This window comes from Aethalodelphis obliquidens, unplaced genomic scaffold (assembly GCF_003676395.1).
Source record: "Aethalodelphis obliquidens isolate GAN/ISIS:26980383/991018 unplaced genomic scaffold, ASM367639v1 scaffold1, whole genome shotgun sequence".
Lineage (NCBI taxonomy): Eukaryota > Metazoa > Chordata > Mammalia > Artiodactyla > Delphinidae > Aethalodelphis > Aethalodelphis obliquidens.
In genome coordinates this window covers 11166858-11187106 of record NW_020837945.1, presented here as the reverse complement: position 1 = coordinate 11187106, position 20249 = coordinate 11166858, and the positions used below count along the sequence as shown (strand labels likewise).

Below are 20249 nucleotides of genomic sequence, written 5' to 3'. Positions count from 1 at the left end.
TGTGTGTGTGTGTGTGTGTGTGTGTGTGTGTGTGTGTGTGTGTGTGTTTGCATGTGCACCGGGAGGAATGAGTGGATATGGGGATTGAACAGGAAAACAGGTTGGTCTGACCCTCCCAGAGTCATACTCAGGACCCGCTACATAATTTGTGGGCTGAGTGCAAAATGAAAGTGTGAGGCCCCTTGTTCAAAATTATGAAGAATTTTGAGGTGATGACAGCAGAGAATTAAACCAAGAGCAGGCCCCCTTAAGCACAGGGTCCCATGTGACTGCACAGGTTGGACACCCGTGAAGCTGGACCTGGTCACACTGTATTTTCAGTTGATTTTTGAAGCAAGTGGGGCTTCACCTTTGGCTTCTTACTTTGTAAAGGCACAGATGGTCTGGACCAATCACAGGGTACAGGACCCAAGCCTCTAGCTGACAGATGCGCCTGGTCTCCGGGCTCCAAGTCCAGGGCAGGCCATGTGTGCCAAGAGGCCTCCAAGCCTTTACCATTTAACCCACTGATTTGAAATAAAACCCTTCCTTTCAGTCGTTAGTCATCCACTGGGGGCTTGTCTCCTCTTTGCTGGTAGGACAGAGAGGCTTTTCCAGCCTCTGCCTTTCAAGTGACCATCCAGGTGATGGTAACAAGAATGGGGAACTGGCGGGGGTAGGGTAGTGCTCAGTGCCCCCTCCCCTGGGGCTGGACGTTGCACCTGCATCTCCACTCCCTGGAGAGAGGGAAGCCCGCTGCCACCCTGCCCAGGCTGGTCCCTTGCTCCACAGGTGTCCGGAGGGCTCCTGCTTCAGAAGGGCAGCAGCTTCCCAGCTGGGCTCTCCCCCATGGGATCCCATCCATGAGCAGGGTGATGTGGGGAGAGAGGAACGACCCCACTGCGTGAGTAGCCTCGAGTTCTAGAAGACCACGTGCCGGGGAGGCAGCTGACCACGGAGTTGCCCCTCCTGCCGTGTGGTTATTGTTACTTTCTTTCGCTAGTGTTTTCTAGCACTCGGCTGGATGCTCCAAAACCTTTGCACTTCTGCTTTGTCTTTGCAAATCGATTTCACTTCTACACACACAGAGCAATAATCCCGTCTATGTTTCCCGATTCTGTCTGGGATTATAAAGTTTGCTAAGTAAAAGTGTTGACAGAAAGTTGAACAGAAATATCAAATTCACCTTGCAAGGATTTGATAGCGTCGCTCTGAACGAAATAGCAAATTATAGCTTTGTTTCTACGTGTAGTGCCATCGTCCAGACTACTGAAAGTTCAGAAGTGTTTTCTAGAAGCATTTAAGTAATATTGTGTCAACGTTAGTTTTCATGAATGAACATTTTGGTGTACATTTTACAAATCAACATCCTTATAATGTCATCTGCTAAATATTCACTATTGGAAAGTAGATATTCTAGCAAGATCTTTGGTAATGATATTTATTTTAACACGTGCATTTAAAACATACATTGCCAGTAGCCCAAGTGTCTTTGGACTGTAAAACCAACTTCAGATCTTGTCTGCTGAAGCCCAGCAGGCTGAGGTCTGTATCCTCCTGACCCACTTCTTTTACCCCTTCATAGCCCTGCCTAGATAGACAACTTGGCAATCAATCATACAATTCATGTCCTATTGCCTTAGCTACATCAGCTTTGTACCTTCACATCTATAGGTGGTCAATATATGTGTAAATACATGTAAACAGATGAGAATCTGCAACAAAAATGTCCTGTGTATGATAATCAGTTCTTAGCTTCTGATTTTCTGCGTTTTATACAGTTTCCAGCTAAGAAAAATGCAGAATTCCACTACATAAAGTGAAAAAGTTACGCTCTTTAAATGGTCTGTCCAGAAATCTCTGCTGTATGTTTATGGGAATGTCCATGACTAAATGTACATATAGCGTGTAAGAGGCTATGGTTAAATGTTGCATAAACTAACACAGATTCTGTAGTTATAAATATTTAACTTGTTATTGTAAAATGTGATTTGTCATTGAGAGATTATTTTTCTGTATGTATATGAGAGTATTTTAGGAATCTAATTTAAGTGCATAAAACTATAGAAAAAAAATTAAAAACCTATCCCAGGAGTAGAAAATACTTAATCAGATTACTTGGGTTCAACCCAACTAAATTTCTTATATTAAAAGGAAAATCCGAGTTGCATACGTTAGAAATTCAAAGAAGTCATTTTTGAGGGGCATAGAATGTGATGAATTTAAATAAAGTGGGTGGTGTTGTGATAAACTGATAAGTACCTTCTAGCCATGACCTTGGATGAGACCCAGGTATTTCATTAAACAGGTAGGACAGGAGGATTGAGAGCCTGTTTCCCATCAGATCTGTGTGATGTGCTCCAGAAGCTTCCATGGGTTCTGGCATATTGGTCAGGAATCTTGGGTGGACCTAACCATCCTTCTAGAGAGTTCCTGACGTGGGAGGGAGGCCACCCCCTGACCCACCCTGGCTCACCCTTTGCAGTTCTCTTTCTGGATAGATTCAGCAGATCCCTTTGGTGTTTGCGTTTTCCATGAAATTTCCTGGGGCATCCTCACCGTCTTCACCTATGGCACTGCTGGGTGGGTTGAAGGATGAAGTTTGGGGCTTTGTGGGTTAAGCTGTTTCTGGCACACAGAACAGGCAGCACAGAGCAGCCTCCTAGGTGCCTGTGTCCATGATGGAGACCCCTGGGCAAGAGGCCTTCCTCTTTTTCCCTGTCCCAGAAAAGGGTCAGAGGTCCAGGCTACTTCTGGGGCACAGACTTTTTATACTTTGCTACCAGAAATGTCCCCGCAGGCCACCTAGGGAGGGATGGAATGCAAAATCCTGTGAAACTCAAGGTCTAAACCCCTGAGAGGTACATTCAGAGGTCATTTCAGGAGGTGGCAACCCCGTGAGTGCAACCCCTCCCTTAACAAGCTGGGAATGATGAAGTGGCGAAAATAGCCAGTTCCTGGTGATCTGGGGGTGTTGCATGTGGATCACCATTTGTGGAAAGTTGAGGGCCATGGCTTGAAAGGACAAACGGGGAGTGCGTGCCTTCAGTTTTCAAGAAGTTGTGTGCTTCCTAATAATGTCAACCAACAGTCAAAGTCCTTTTTCGACATGCCTGAAATTGGCAAATGCTGGAGTCCAAGTGACCTCCTGGACTTCAGGGGTGTGGGGAGCTGTGATTTCTGGAAGCTTCCTGGAGTCTCTTGTCATATGAGTAATCTGCAAATCTCCTTGAGGAACTGTCCATGTGGATGTAACTGACTTCATTTCCAAACATGGAGCTGTTTAGAGATCTCTTTGTTCAAGGTGGCCAGGGAAGGCCATCTAAAGCCAGCCAGCAGAAGCGGACAAGCTCTGGTCCACTCACCCAGTGTAAGTCCTGGCCTTCTTCCTGGGCACCAAGCCCTCGTGGCTGGTGTGGCAAGAGGGCTGTGAGTGGGAATGAGTCAGCCGGTCAACCGCCCTTTGGGCCCTGGTTGTTGCAAAAGTCTGGGGTCAAGAAAAGCCAGAGGATGTGGGGTCCTGCCCAGTAGTGACTGCTTCAGGCCATTCCACTTAGCCTTCATCTGTTTAGAAAAGAATGTATCAATCCTGACATGAGTCCTTTGTGTTTCCAGTGACAAATGGGTCACAGTGCTGGTGGCATATTGCTCCCCCTACAGCCCTGCCCAGGGGTGGGACTAAGTCACCCCTGATGGACGTCCTGTTGACTGTAATATACTTCTGTTGCCAAATAATGGTACTGTTTAATTTCCCATCAAAGGGAGACTATATTGTTTGATGTGTAATATCAATGGAGTTCCAAAAATTACTAGACACTATTATAAATTGTAGAATTACGTATTTGTCTAAGGTTTGATGAAACAGGGCCAAAACATTAGGTTTCTTTTTTGTTTGAAAGAAGCTGAGGTTACTTTTGCTGTCTGAGCTTTCCTTTGGCACCTTATTTATGTAAGAAATGTTAAATTTTACTGGTCAAGATTATGATAACTGAGTTTTTTTTTTTCCTTCTTTAAACCAGTAGCAACATCAATACAGATGGCTATTCCTGTGTATCTTGAATCTAAAAAGAAGAATCTCTTTCAAACAACTCTTTGGTCATTTTGACCTGTATGGTTTAAATTCACATAGTTCATGAATAAAAGGAGAAAAACCAACCCTGTTACAGTGGATTGATTTGGGTTCTTTCTGCCCCACCTCCTTTCTGAGCAGACTGACAGCTGTGCAAATGGCATCTCTTCCTGTGTGTTTCCTTTTCCCACAGACAGGCTATAGTTGTGGAAGGAAATTTATGCAAAAAGAAACATAAAAAACCAAACCAAACCAACCACCCTTTCAACCCCCCCCACGTCTTCTTCAGACAAATGTTAGCACAAAGTAGAAATTGACTTCCTGTACCAAGTACTTCTGAGAATTTCAGAAGTTCTATGTTGTGTATCATGAGACATGCCAGGGGATGTGAGGGGAAAGCAAAAGTGACTATTGTCTTACAGAGACATTCAGAGGGATTCCTCGGGCTTTCCCCAAAGAAGTTTCCAACACAAAAACTCCACATGTTCAGAACTTTGACTTAACTCTGGGTCGAATTAGCAAACCAACACAGAATTTTATTGTAACCTAAATATCCATGGGAAAGCTCTAGTATTTTCTTCAGTTCTGGTTTTAAGGTAATTCCTCCTTATTTCATCACTGATTTATCTAAATATGATCAAATCCCTTAAATTCGCTGGTTGGCTTGGACACCAGTTGAATTATTATAGCACATTAAAAAGACTGATTCTGAAGCAACAAATCTTTGCCTTTTTTAAACCAGTAGGCCCCATTTTTCACAAACATAAAAAATCTTAGACCATTTTCTTGGTTGTTATTTGAAGTTCTAAAAATAAATTAAACGTCATTGAAAAACAAAGAAAGTACTTTTTCCAAACTACACCTAGTTTTCTGCGAGATTGACAAGGTCCCCCTTGGTGGGTGGAGTGAATCACTGGTATGAAACATGTTGAATAATTGCCTATTTCACTACATTTAGTAGCCAGCATAATCAAGGCAATATTTTGTTCTAGAATATCTATTGCTTTCCTTCTAATTACAGAAGTAATATTTGTTAATGCAGATAATTCAGCAAACACAGAAAAATACAAAGGAAATAAAATCACTTAATGGGGTATTCTTCCACACAAAAATAAATGTTAGCATTTTGATGCACACTATTCCTGTTATTTTTCTGTGCGTGTGTGTGTGTGTGTGTGTGTGTGTGTGTGTGTGCATTGCATATGCATTTTAGATGCTCTTGTACTGTTTATAACCAATAAACTTGAACAATTCCCTTATGCAAGGCCCTGTTCAATTACACAATTTACATAAATCATCTCACTTACATTTTGATTGCTTTCTTTTCAATCAGATCTATATCTATCATCTATCTATATCTATCTATCATCTATCTATCTATCATCTATCTCCATTCTTCAACAACTTGATTTTTAAGAACGTCATAGTATCCCATTGCCTGAATGTATTCCAGTTTACCCTAATTTTTAAAAAGAATCCTGAATGGTTACATGTTGAGGCTGCTTTAAAATTTTCACCGTGGTAAAAAAGTGCCGTGAAGAATATCATTGTCCACAGATCTCTGGGTTAATCTCTGATGACCATGTAAGGCAGTGTTTGAAGCATTTCACCATTTCCCCCCATTTCTATGTGCTTAATTTACAGGGAGGTTGTTGAGTTTGATTCTGAAGGATATGGGCAGTATTACCCCCAAAGATATTTTGTCTATCAGCCGTCACGTATCTTGGAAACTTGTGGTTTGACAGGGGTATGCAGTGTGTGATGCCCTGTCTGGTGCAGTGTGAGCCCTGCTGCCATCAGGAAGCAAGCCAGGAGGAAGGCAGGTGAGTCTTGGTGAACCAGAGTGTTGGCTGGGTTACAGACGCAGCTACTGAGACTTAGAGACCCATCATCCCGTGGCTTCAGTGACAGGTTTATTCTCCCTCATGTTAACAGCCCAGAGGTCCGAGGTCAGGCCTGGCAGGGCCTTGAAATCACTTAGCTTTTACCTTGAAGTGCAGCTGCTCCGGCTCCCGCCGTCTCGTCCACATCTAGCCAGAGGGAAAGGGAATTGTGTGCCTGGTTCTGTGAGGCCAGTCGGGAAGGCACACACATCATTTCCTCTCCTCTCATCTGCTGGAACGTAGCTCCGTGGTCACATATCTCAAGGGAGGCTGGTAAATGTAGTCCCCGGCTGGGTGGCCAGATGTCCAGGTGAAAGTTAGGTGACTGGATACTGGGGCCACACACCAGTCTGAGTACTCCCGGCTCCTGGGAAAGAACCACGGAACCCAAAGTGGTGTCTCTGTCAGTGGACATGTTAGGCGATTGTGGAGCTGGTTTGCCAGGAGGAGCCCAGATTTTCAGCAACGTGACAGCCAGGAGGGAAATGTCATGGCAGATGGAGGGCACATTGATCTGAGCCCTAGGATGTGGCCCTGGGTCCCTCATTGCCCTGCAGGACTTCCTAGCTGCCGTCGTCCTGCCCCTGCCCACCCAGAGGTAGTTCTGGGAAGAGAATCAGTTTGCTGTCCAAACACTTGGAGGGTGACCAAGGAATGGGCGCCTGCGATGGCTGTTGTCTGGACCACTCTATCTTCTCTAACAAGGCCCACAGGAGGGAAGGTGTAGGGGAGAGCTGACCCGGGTTAAGGGGTGAATCGGGAGCATCTTAGGGACAAAGTGGGAAGGGACACAGGGACTCACCTAAGATTAGCTTGCCTTGTTGGCTCCAGTGATGAGGGACCATGTGCCAGGGTGTGGCCAGTGACAAGCTGGAACAAGCACAAAATGGGGCAGAGGTGGGGGCAGGAGTAGTGAAGGACCTGGGCTCTGGGACCCGTCCCACTAGCCATCCAAGCCCGTGGTCCTGAGCAAATCTCTAAGGCCCCTCCATCTCTTTCCTCATTTGTAGAGTGGGGTGATGTCTGTCCCACCTGGACCACAAGGCTGTTACAAAGCTTAGTACGATATACATGAAATGGCCTTGAAAACTGCAGAGCATCCTTCACTTAGGGGTGTTATGTCAGGATTAAGGGCATTTTACTGGGGAGAGACTTCCCTGGAGGACTGATGGAGTGAGTCATCCTAATGATCTAGTAGGAACCAGGAGTTCTGAATGACTCTTGAAGACAGGAGAGTCTGGCAGGCAGAATGACTTGCCAGATGACCTTGCTTGAGTGACTATTACCTGTCAGGTGCAGTGTTTAACCCCCGGGGTCAGATGGCCCAGAGATGTCAGAGGCCTTTGGACCTTAGTAACCAGCACCATTTGCTGACACCTTTACATCTGTGAGACCTGGTACTAAGCTCATCATAATCTTGCTTCACTCTCGCAGCTACTCTGGGAGTGGGCATTACTGCTTCTTCCATTTACAGGGGTGGAAAGCGAGCCTTGAAGGTGGGACACTTCATGGGTTGGAACAGCAGAGGCCTGCATGTACACCCCCCAAATGCTCCAAGGTACGTTCTCAGTCACCTCGTCTACTGTTGCAGAGAGCAAAGCAGTGAACATCACAGTGCGGACAGCATGTCATATCCCCTTATGAAACTTCCTGTTGAACGAGTTTTGTAGAGTGGTTATTACTCCCGACTAGGTCACTCTACAGTCTGGGAAAGGGTTACTACCCCAGTGAAGTAACACATTCACTGTGGGTGCAGATGTTATAGTCCTGTCAGGATGTATTTTATGACCTCAAGTATGGTGGCTGCATGTACACCAGGTTGTGTTTGAGATATCTCTTCGGGCAGTTTCAGGATAATTGTAATTATCAGAGAAGCAAAAAGATTTATTTCAAGTTTGGCTCCCTCAGCCTGGCTGGAAAGGCCTTAATTGGCAGGACCAATGGGCGGAAGTTCTGCCACACATCAGGGACTTGCATTTATTTATTTATTTACATTTTTGGCTGCGTTGCGTCTTCATTGCTGCATGCGGGCTTTCTCTAGTCGTGGTGAGCAGTGGCTTCTCTTGTTGCAGAGCACGGGCTCTAGGTGCACGGGCTTCAGTAGTTGTGGCATGCAGGCTCAGTAGTTGTGGCGCACGGGCTTAGTTGCTCCGCGGCATGTGGGATCTTCCCAGACCGGGGAACAAACCCGTGTCCCCTGCACTGGCAGGTGGATCCTTAACCCCTGCACCACCAGGGAAGCCCCAAAAAGCAGTGACTTCTAACCATCAGTGTACCTTCCATTGGAATACCTGCTCCCAAGAGGGGAGAAAATCCTGTGATTCCATTCTGTGCAGACACTCCTGGCCATTCCTTGGTTCAGAGGACATTCTCGGGGGCTGTGCACCCGGCTGGCTGAGAAAGCTGCCATTCCGCTGCCTTCCCTTGCGAAGTGCACAGCTCTGATGGGGACCTCTGTGCTCAGTGGGGTGAGGGAATGAATGCTTGTTAGCAGAGTAACTGCTTTTAGATTTTCTAGATTCTAGACTAGAGGAATCTTTTCGGAAATAATCTCTCTGAAAGCTTTTACAGAAAACATTACTGCCTTTAAAAGTAGGATAATGTGGAGGGTGGGACTGTAGGCCAAATCACTGGGCTCAGACAAGTCCGAATGCACACGCTGGAAGTACTTGTTAAGAGTTCAGCAGGTGAGCACAACCTGGCCCTATTTGAAGGACTCTGTGCAGCCCACTCACCTGGCTGACATGGGATCCCAGGGGCACAGCAGTAGGGGCTGGCCCACGTGCTGCAGAAGCTGTAAGAAGCGTGAAGCAGCAGAGGAGGAGCAGCTGCCAGTGTCTGACCAGCGTGGGCTCAGGGACCACTTTCAGTGTCTGACTAGAGATGGGCCCCAGCACTTGAAACTTGGAGATGACAACCAGTTTGCTTTACCTTAACTCCACGTGCAGGCTCAGGCCTTGAAGACAAAGGAAATGAGGTAAGATACATGAAGTACTTAACAGTCCCTGGTATAAAGGTTAACTTTTTCCTAAGGGATACAAGCTTCCATAAATTCCTAAGAATAATCGACACAAACTAAGTTCCAAAGGGGCTTTTAACCTTTAAACTAAGGGGATCGTGAAAGATATAAAAATAAGGCTCCCTATATTTCCACTTTAAAAGACAGTAAACATAGTATATTCTGTTCAGGAAGCATTTTATTGTTGCTCCAAGTTTAAGAACTTTCACTTTTAGGAAATCAACACTTTTAGAGAATCTCCCGCATCACTTTGCTCAGCTTCTGAATCTTGGTTTTTGCAGACATATCAACATATTTCTCTCCAATACGGACAATCATTCCACCCATGATTGATGGATCAATCTAGGAAAGAAAATAGGTTGGAAATGTGAAAACACATTGACATTTCATTAATCAAAAAGAAAGATGAAAAAGTGCTCTGAAAAGTCTACGTGCTACATAACTGTAAGCGGTAACAATTATATCTAGAAAATGACAAGTCAAATTGTGAATGGACTCAATAATCATTTATATTGAATATAACTATGAAGGTTCTACTATAGGCAAGTTTTTACATAATCAAATCTAATTTTCCACTTTCTATAGCCATTTTAGGTGTCAAACAACCTGAGGAAACGTACCGTACGTAATTAAAAACCTACCTTAACTTCCAATTTCAATACTTGGCCTTTACTTAGGAAGCTCTTCAGGACTGTTTTTAATTCGGTAAGAGTGGCTTCATCTAAAGGCTAAAAAAGAACAAAACCATCCTTTAAATTTAGATAAAGCAAAACAGAAAGTTACTATAGTTGAAGGAGAGAAAAAACATCCCTCTGGCAACGTATCACCAGGACAGGCCTTGTGAATTCCTCTCTTAGATATCTGAGGACCCATCCTGGAGTTGTGCCGCAATGGTCACTCATCAATGCTGGTGTCGGGGTGTGCAAAGACCCTGCCTCACAAGAACACATGAGCAGCTCACACTGGGAGGTTAGGTTCACTTACTGCCCATCTCTGCTCCATGGTACTAGCAGTACAACTTAGAAGTAACGATTAGGGGAAAAACCTGAAGTTTATAATGCCCGAGGATGCAGGCCTCTCCTCCGCGCAGCTCCCCCGGGTGCAGCCTGAGTCTATTATTCCCTTGGATGAAAAGCTGCAGTTTGACCTGGGATCTGCGGGTACCAGGAGCTCTGGCATGCCGCTCCACTCTCTGCAGCTCACAGAGAGCCCGGGCAGGCGGCTGTCTCCTGAAGTCAGTACAGCTCTGTAATCTTGTTCCTACAGAACAAGTGCCCTGACCATCCAGACAGTGTTCTCTCCTTTATGCCCCAACTTTTACCCCCGATTGGGTGAGAACGGCAAATGTTGCTGAAGGAGCGGCATTTCACCTGTCACAAATCCTACCTCCCAACCCACACACCCAAGAGTCCAAAAGCTAGCAAAGAAGCCTTTAAGCTCTGCAAAGATCCGACAGTGTCTTTTGGGGGGTGGTGGTGGGGAAGTCTATCAGTGCTCCATCAATCATTCGCTGAGGCTCTGAGGTTAGAGAACTCAGAAGTATACGCCCCACCTTCCATTCAGACACATGCTGCGTGCTAAGCACCCGTGTGTGCCAGGCATTTTATACCACCATCTCCTTTAACCTGGACAACTCCGGGAGGTCAGGAGTTACTGTTCCCATTTTACGTGTGGGAGAACTGAGGCTCACAGTGGTTAAGAAGAACTCACCTGGGCAGGAGGGATAAATTGGGAGACTGGGATAAACATATACACATACATATATATATATATATATATATATATATATATATACCTATAAAAAATAGATAACTAGTAAGAAACTAGTGTATAGCATAGGGAACTCTACTCAATACTCTGTCATGCCCTATATGGGAATAGAATCTAAAAAAGAGTGGATATATGTATAACCGATTCACTTTGCTGTATACCTGAAACTAACACAACATTGTAAATCAACTATACTCCAATCAAAATTAATTAAAAAAAAAAAAGAACTCACCTAAGGTCCCACCAGCAAGTGAGGACTAGTGCCAATATTTGAAATCAGTCTATTTCTAAAGTCTGTGCCCCTAGTCATTAATCAAGATGTGTATATATATATATATATATATATATATTTATATTTAAGGGTGGAAATTATTTACCCGGGAGACTCAATGTCAAAAACATTAGCATCAGTTGGTTCTAAGAAACTTACAAAATCATGTCCTTGTAATCACTGAAGAATGACCTGCACCAGTGCTTGGCCATGGGGATGGCGTGACCATCTGGCCAGGGAAGCCTGGTCTGAGCTCTATGGTCAAGGAGAACCAGTGCAGTCACGGTGGGCTCCGGAGAACATTTGAGCTGTGTTGACTCTCAGCCAGGAATGTGCTTTGGGGGCACCAACTACTGAACTACAAATGTACGAATAGGTACTATGTGCTCAAATGTCTCCTTCACGTTATGCTCTTTTGGAGAGTTAGAATATCTTTTCAACACTAGAAATGTTAATCTAGGTGAGGTCAGGTGCTGCGTACCCCAAGTAAATCTACCACGCTCTACTGATAATTAAGTCCCACAGACTGTTTCCCTACCTTGACTGAACTACAGTGGGAAGAGAATACACACTTAAGACAACAACAACAAAATTAATTCTGGGGAGGTAGTGCAGATTAAGGAACACGGAGTTCTGAGAGAGAGGCCTGTGTTCAAATCCTAGTTCCACATTCTGTGACCTCGAGCAAGCAACTTATTCCCCTGGGCTTCAGTTTCCTCACCGGTAAAATGAAGATAGTAACACTTCTGCTTCACACAGACCTTTGATATTAAAATAAAGCACCCAGAATAGTGTAGGTTTCAAAATTCAGTCCACTTCAGCGAGTCAGTAAGACCAAAGGGCCCTTCCGCCTTACCCCTTCCCACTCACCACCGCAAAAGATTAGACACGCATTTCAGTAAACTACGTAGTGTGATATTTACAAAATAACTTAAACCTTAAAGGAACGTAAACCAGTATTTCCCGACACATTTTTAACTCAATCTACACTCTTTATGAATAATCACTGGTTAGGGAAGCACCAAGAAGACACGCTGGCCCTTGCAAAGCAGAGGTTCACAGGAGCTGGTATAAATGAAGCAAACCGCCCAAGTGCCAAGCCGCCTGTCCCAATTTCTTGATTTTAGCCTTTTTCTTTTTGTTCTGCAAAATGTGACACAGGGGATGTCAAGGCAAATGCAACAGCAACAGCCCGTCACCTACAGATGCGGTGGTAACTGTGCAAGACACTTCTCCCCGGTGGACGCTCATCATGGTGGAAAAGGCAGAAATGACCCCAGCGGTATTGTTCAAGCGACCATTTTCAGCAAGCAAACCTGGGAAAGTAAAGGTATTTCACTTAAATCAGGTCATTCATGAAACATTATATTCACCTCAAACGCAAACTTAGATTTGTGGCCTTAAAATTCAATGTCATTTAAGAATGTGAATGGAGAAGATGCAACTTATTTAAAAAGAATATGCAATGTTCAAAAAAAAAAAAAAAGACTAAACAAACAAGGATTTAAATTTGTAAGGGTGTGTGTGTCTTTCATGGATTTGCAGTAGATTTCTTGACACGGCTTTCAATCTGATTTTCAGGTTTATGCCACAGATACCAGTGTTGGCCATAAATCCTGAAATTAACACACTGTCTATATTCACTACACGCTTTCTTTGAATTCTGAGTGATCATGGGATTTGAAAAGCAACTCAAATGTACCAAAGAATGCAAGTGTCTTCAAGGACAGGGGCACAGCCACTGGTTACAAACCATTTTCTTGGTATGAGTCCCACTGGTCTCGTCCATGGGTTGAAACTGTGCAATCAGACATTCTTGCATCTTAATATCCTTTAGACAATGCTCCTCAAACTTTAACGCCCAAACAATTCACTTGGGGAGCCAGTTAAGATGTAGATTGTGACTCAGCAGGCTGGGGGAGACCAAGATTCCTCACTGCCAAAAGGCAGGCGGTGCGGGGCTCCTGGCCCATGCAGGACAGTTTCAGTAGCAGAATTTTCAGAGACTTCAACAAAAAACATCTAATACTTACTGATCAGGTTGGACGTGAGGGGAGAAAACTTCTCCTTTGCTGTCATGTCATTTAGGCTTTTCATTTTAATGGAACGCTTTACATAGGGATTCATGACAGAAGCAGCCATTTTGGGTTCCTTCAAGATTTGCTAAAAGCACCAAAAAATAACTTCTTAAACTCTTTAGGCCATAAATGATCCTAGCTGCCGTACACATATGTTCTGATGAATCATATATTTCATAAATAAAATTAGCACTCTCAAAGCACATGAAGGGAAGCTTACAATCACAAAATTTTCTTTGCTTTTTAGATGATTTTACACAGTATTTCTTGAAAATACTTAAAACCACTTTAATGAAGTTTCTTAAATTTATTTTTGCCTTTCAAGAGAGATTAAAGAAAACCTAAGCAGCCAAAAGATTCAATTCACCACCTATTTTAATGCACCTACTATGGGTAATACTCTAGTTTTCCCCATGCTAAGAGGGCGCTAATGATGCCCACACTCAAGTGTAGGCCTGACGAGATGTGCTGACTGCAGGCGGCCTCTTGGCCTTTCCCTCTCAGGCTGACCCGGATTCTGTCCTGCCCCTCAGAGAGCTCAGGAGAACCAACCCAGCGCTGTGCGGGAGTTCTGGGGCTTCCAGAGCAGCCTCAGCCAGTCTGGGAGGAAAAACGGCCAAAAAACGGGAGTGCAACTACCATGAGAGACACAACTTTGTCTCCACTATGTTACATCACCAACGTCTGGTCAGTGACCACGTGCAGCTTCCAGCACTCTGCTCCCCTGGGTGTCAGGCCAGAGCTCCAGCAAACCAACGGCTGTTTCCATTTGGGCATCTTTCAGTCATGCACCTCTATTAGCCCCTCAACCCCTGTCAGCACCCTCTCCTGGGCTCCTGGACAATTTCTGTCTCTGATCCTAGCTACCTGCCTACACTGCCATCTAATGCTAAAACTTCAACTTGAGCGACCCCAAAGAAACAGTATTTTTCCATAAAAACTGCTAGCTTATACAAACTACAAGCATTCTGGAGTTGGAACCATACAGTTTTTCATGTTTCTTATCTGTTTTTGCTGCATCACCCATGGACAGTTAGTGACACCTGGGCAGCATATTTTCCTCTCAGTGCCAAGAAATGGCTGATTTTCTTTCATAAAGAGTCTTAAGGTAATGGCCTCCTCTGTATGTCTCCACATCTTAACCGACTTCAAGTTTTAATTAAACCCCATTCTAATGTCCACAAGCCAGCCACTGGCCCCTTGGCGAGCACCGGTGCTCAGGTCTAAAGTGGGTGCGTGGGACGAGCGGCGGGCAGTCACCGTCACCTCCCGAAAGCCTGTGTGTGACCCTGTCTGCTCCTGCTACCCGTCCCCCGAGTGTCTCCAACAGTAAGTATGATTCTGTGAGGGTCAGAACAGTTGACGGTACCAACTGAGATCAAAAGCGTTATCTGCAGAGATAGATGGACGAAGGGAGGAAAACAGAGCTAAAATTACTGTCTGTTAGGACAAAAGTTCCCACAAAAGCTCAAAATGAAAAAACGAACAAAACTTATTGTTCTATACAACTAGTCTGTGAAGGTTTTTATCCCCTCTAACAAACAGTAAGATTAAAAAAAAAAATCTTTAGAAGTTGTTTAAAAATTATAAGAAATTCTTAAAACATAAAATCAAAAAAAAGAACACAACTTTCTCTGGAGAGATTATATACTAGCTGTACATCCCCCTTCTTTAATGCAGAACTTACTGCCAGAGGTGGGAACTAGAAAGTACTGTACTGTAGAGTACAGTATCTTTATTTCAAGCCCGGGATGTGAGTGAAATTGCAGCCCTCCGTCTCCTGTTGCTGACGCCCCTTCTGCTCTACCATCTCCCACCTCCTCTCCCTCCTCCAGTCAGTAGCTCTTCTTGCCTGTTCACTCGATGCCAGCCCCTGGATGCCAGCTGTTGCACTGTACTACTGTACTTTTCAAGGTACTGTAAGGTTAAAAATGTTCTGTTTTTTGTTTGTTAGTTTTTATATATTTGTGTGAAAAGTATTATAAACCTACTATAGTACAGTGCTATACAGCCAATTGTGTTAGTTGGGTACCTAGGCTAACTTTGTTGGACCTATGAACGCGCTCTTGGAACGGAACTCGTTTTTATGTAGGGGACTTACCGTAAAACGAGCAGGGGAAGAAACAAAATGTGTTAACTAGAAAACTCAGGGGAAACTGCAGTGGGGATTCTTCTATTTAAGTTACACTGTAGGCTTTTGTTAATTCAGTTCATTTACTCTTCTTTTCATGTTTAAAAAACACGTAAAAATAAACTTTCCCCTGTAGCCTTGTGGTCTTTGCCAGTTCTCTATTATCGTCATGAAACTCTTGCACCTTCACTAATTTTGCTGCCCAGCGTGCTCTGCTCATTTTCTCCTCACAAAAGGCTTCATAAGGAAAATAAATTCCCAGTTAAACAAAATCATAATATATTCTAAAGACTGTTTGGAAATACCTGGAAATACAAGCAAAGATTATCAAGGTGACTTTTTAATTCTCTTTTGAAATGACAATGTTTCTTAAATTACCATCTTAAATTTAGATTTTCTATTTCTTCTCTGAGCCCCAAATCTTGGTTCCTAATATTAATATCCTTACCTGCGTCAGTTTGTACCTATTATACAATAGGTTCAGAACGATAATACCCAGTATTATTACTATCAACATCATTACAGAAAATATGCTTTTCCTTTTTCTTGCAACTCTTTCTCTTAGGATACACCTCATTAGGGATGCAGAGTCAAATATCTAAGCAAAATATGTACAACGAGAACTTAATAAGTAATGAACAGGAAAGGCTACTTACTGCTACTCTCAACAATTCCTTTTCTACTTGTTCCAGTTTATTCTGTTTAGATGCAGCAGAATAAAGAGCAGTGGCATAGCGACCTTCGATACCGTATACCTGAACAGGTGGCTTTAAAAACAAGGGTGGAGGAGGGGAGGAAGCGAAAAGGAAAATCAGTTAAGACAATACTACGGTATCAATAGCAGAAAGAAATATTTATAATTTTAAAAATACATCTTTTATAGCACAAAACAGTTTAAATATGTCATCAAAGAGCTATCCTGAATGACAAGTCTCAAAATGAGGGATGTTTCCTTGGCCAGGTCACTCTATCTGTGACCTTCCAATTTCTCACCTTAAAACGAGGGGTTTAGGAAACATGGTGTCTGAAGTCCCCTTCTGCTCTAACTATCTATAATTCAACTATGTTAATTATGAGATGAGCTTAGGATTCCTTTGAATTCAATAACTACTTAATTCCAAGTTTGGGAGGTTTTAAACACTGATAGAAGGCAGTTTTGAACATGCTAGAACCAGGCAAACAGGTGTTTATGAAACATACACAAGCATACTTTTATACATTTCAGAGTAATACTGCAAATATCCCTTACAGAGCTCCATAAATGTTCAGTTTAATGGAGCCCTTTAGCAATTTACTAAGTGCCTGAGGCTTGAATTATTTTTTACAATGAACCACTGGCTTTTAAAACCACACTACCATCAGTGTATGACTACATATGCTTAGTGGTACTGTGTGATTGTAGTGGAAAAGCTTAGGCTTTGGATGAGCAAGATTTAGTTTCAGTCCAGCTTTAAGACTAAGCTGAAGGGCTTCCCTGGTGGCGCAGTGGTTGGGAGTCCACCTGCCGATGCAGGGGACACGGGTTCGTGCCCCGGTCCAGGAGGATCCCACACGCCACGGAGCAGCTGGGCCCACGCGTCCGGAGCCTGTGCTCCACAGCGGGAGAGGCCACAACAGTGAGAGGCCTGGATACCGCAAAAAAAAAAAAAAAAAAAAAAAGACTAAGCTGAATAACCTTGGGCAAGTTTTCCCAAAGTCTGTTTCCTTTTTTGTAAAATGGGAAGACCTGCTACCTCCCATCACTGTTACCGGGTTTTAAGAAATTCTCCTACTTAAAGGTTATGCATGGGCCTGTCCCACGGCAAGCATTCAACATTATTCCATCCCCTAGCCCCTCCACCCCCATCATATTTGGGGAACCACAGATCATGCAGAAAGGTTTAGGGGTAACTATACAAAATCCATGCCCCTAAGTGTACTGCTGTCTGATTCACACACATTCATCTGCTTTACAATCACAAAAGACATACCCTCACAAGCTTGGCAAACGGCCTGACCACAGATGTACTGAAGCATCGCACCTTTAAAACAAAGAGAGTAGATCCAAATGAGACTACTTAAAGGGTTTTTGCAGTTAAACCTGCAATAATAAACAGTAAACATGACTTCTAGATGATTCGCTTCTCATGTTTCCTTGTATCATCACGTAGATTACATGAGGGTGAGCTGCTCTTTATTACCTAGGAGTAAATTTCCCCACTGGAAATCATTCCAGGTTGCTTGGGAAATTGCTTTTCTACTTCTAACTTCCTGGTTTCCTAGGAGTAGGCTGAGGCAAGCACACCACTGAGAGAGGAAACACTAAGTTTGGTGAAATGTGTCTTCCAAAAATGTTAACAAGATTTTCGGCATTTATATTACCACCCTCGAGCATGATTTTAATAAAAAGTGGGAGGATTCCAGGCATGATCTGCAAGAGATGGACCTTCTTAGAATCCAAATGCTATCTGAAAATACAGACGAATTCTTTGGGTACTCCAGCCGTCTGATGTGAGAACAGGCCCTAGTACCTTGTCTAGCAAAATACTACCTTGATATTGTTGAGATGGTATCTTGTCTATCAAGAGTTGGAATCCAGAGTTTAAAAGGCACCTGCAAAGGCACAGGTCACCTTCAGATAATTCCAGCTCTAAATGTACTATACCGGTTGTGAGGGTTAAAAGACTTTATAACACTTATGGAAAACTTACGGAAGCTGTACGCTGTCATGATATGTAAAGCATCATGTAATATAAAGAGCACGAATTTTCTTTCCAACTCTGTGGATTCGAATCTCAGCTCTACCCCTTATTGGCTGACAAGCCAAGGACGAGTCATTTTAACTTTTCGGCCTCACTTTTTTATTAAAACGTGAAATGTGTTTTTACAAATATTCCTTAGCATTACTGGTGACCCCAGCCAGGTGTGACCACCACAACATAGAGAGATCCCCCTTCACCTGTGCCCTTCAAACCAGCTGCTTCTCGAGGCTGTGCTCACAGGACGCCAAGGTAGGACACGCGCAGCCCCAAGCCCACCGGCCCGCGCGCATCCCGAGGGGAAAGCGGGGCTGCCCAGGCAGCCTGGCGTCGCCCCCCACTCGCCTGGCCCCGCGACCTTGAACGGCGGCCACGCTCCCCAGCTGTGGCCTGGAACCGTGGAACTTAGGGGTCTGGTACGAGTCACCCCAGGAGGGCTTCTCCTCCGCTGGCTTTCAGGACCTCCGTTCTCTCACCTGCAGGGAGAGCCCAGACACTACCGGCGCGGCCATCTTCTCCTGGCGGCTGTAGGTCAAACCGGAGTTGGCAAAAGCGACCAAGAGCGCACGCGTGCGTCAGCGTAGCCGCTCGGCCTGCTGGGAAATGTAGGCGTAGGTCGTCAGGCCGCATGCGTAGGGATCTCCCTCAGACTGGGAGTTGTAGTCCTTAGAAGCGAGTGGTCAGGGCTGGACCCACAGGGCTGGGGGTTGGGACTAGTGGGCTCAGACAGCACCTGGAAATGAAATTCTAGAGTTACTAAGTGACCCTTATTGTAGAATAGATATAGTGCCCTTAGCTTAAAATTTCCATTTAGATAAGTACGGTGGCATTTGTTCCATTTCACCTTCATCACTAGCATCATTAGCGTGTTTACCCTTTCTTCCTACCACGCTAAACGGTGATCAAGCGCAGTTCCTCGCGCTGTATGTATATATAAACCCCGAGCCTTACAGCTCCAGCAGCGGACACTACGTGCCCAGTGCCTGGGCCGTGACTGCTCCTGCATACCTCTATCCCACCTCCGCCCCATCTCACCTGAGTACAGCGCTGACCTCTTGGTTTGTGCGGACGCGTGAGGTTCTGGTGTTTAAACACTTCCTTCTGGGTAAGGCAGAGTGATTATCTGAGAACCATACCTAAAAATAGAACTGGTGTTTGAGCAAGTGTGACATTGAAACTGAGAACCCAACACTAGCTTTGGCTAGTTTCTCTGCATTCATAAAAACAACCTATTTTCAACCCACTTCCCTCTAAATGGAATTTACTCTAATTTTCTCTTGTGTACAGAAGAGTTGGCTGTTGGTTGGAGTTTCCTGGTTGCAGTAATGGGGTCCTATGGTCAATTAAGATGTCTTTCTGCTCAGATCTATTATAGGAACACAGATTAAGTCCTTAATTTACCCTTTTCGAGTGCAGGTTTCTCATCATTACATAAACTTGTTAAAATGCAGAAAAGGAGAAGGGATGTAATTGCCCTCTTTTCGAACACTCAGAGTGTGTTGTCTCCCATTATTTTTTCAGATAGTAGCCTGGACTGCCCAGGCTTGAATCCCAGTCCTTTCATTGACCTTGGCCCAATTATATAACTTCTCTGTGCTTCAGTGTTCTAATCTATGAGGATTAGAATAGCACCTACCTTAGGGCTGTTAGGAAAAATGAACAAGTTGTATATCTGTCTGTCTATCTATCCATCTATCTATAGATTTAGAACAATTGTCTGACAGACTGGCACTGAATAATATTCTCTATTTTGTTTTTTTATTCTGTAACTTAATCATTCAATAATTTTGAACATAATTCAGATGGTTGCCTTTTTCTTTCTCTCCATTTTAAACAAAACTTCATTTCCTGAGCATCTTTAGACACAAATTTTTTTTTCTTCTTCCTTAGGATAACTTCCAAATAGATTTCCAGAGCTGGCACAACTTGGCGAGAGGGTATGAGCACTTTAAAAGTCTTTGATGAATGAGGCCATGCTCTTTTCAAAACTTTAAACCAATTTATGCTTTCACTAGCAGTGCATAAAAACCCTTGTTTTACTTTTCTCTGCAAACTCTTTTGGGAGGCTGTCTTCAAACATGTCTAATGGAAAGTATATGCATTATGCAACACATTTTATTGAGCACCTATTATGTGCAGGCAGCTCTTCTATACCCTGGAGGTACAGCAGGATACAAGACAAGGTGCTTGCCTTCATAGACCTTATATTCTATGTGGAACCAAACCACAAACCCCATGTTTCCTAATGTGTGGGTGTTATTAAATGTAATTCAAATCAAAAGTTCTGGGGCCAAATATACTTGGAAAATTC

The 20249-nt window shown here is 43.9% G+C and overlaps 1 protein-coding gene across 1 annotated transcript; it reads right to left on the bottom strand.

Moving 5' to 3' along the window:
• Positions 1 to 9110: 9110 nt before the first annotated feature.
• On the bottom strand, positions 9111 to 18525 carry ATP5PO (ATP synthase peripheral stalk subunit OSCP). The gene is made up of 7 exons (XM_027100894.1): positions 18415 to 18525; positions 17171 to 17221; positions 15857 to 15967; positions 13025 to 13154; positions 12195 to 12307; positions 9592 to 9678; positions 9111 to 9292 (listed from the first exon to the last, which is right to left on the bottom strand). Exons 1-7 carry the CDS (start codon positions 18448 to 18450, stop codon positions 9179 to 9181), a joined length of 642 nt encoding a protein of 213 aa, XP_026956695.1. The 5' UTR covers positions 18451 to 18525; the 3' UTR covers positions 9111 to 9178.
• Positions 18526 to 20249: the final 1724 nt, after the last annotated feature.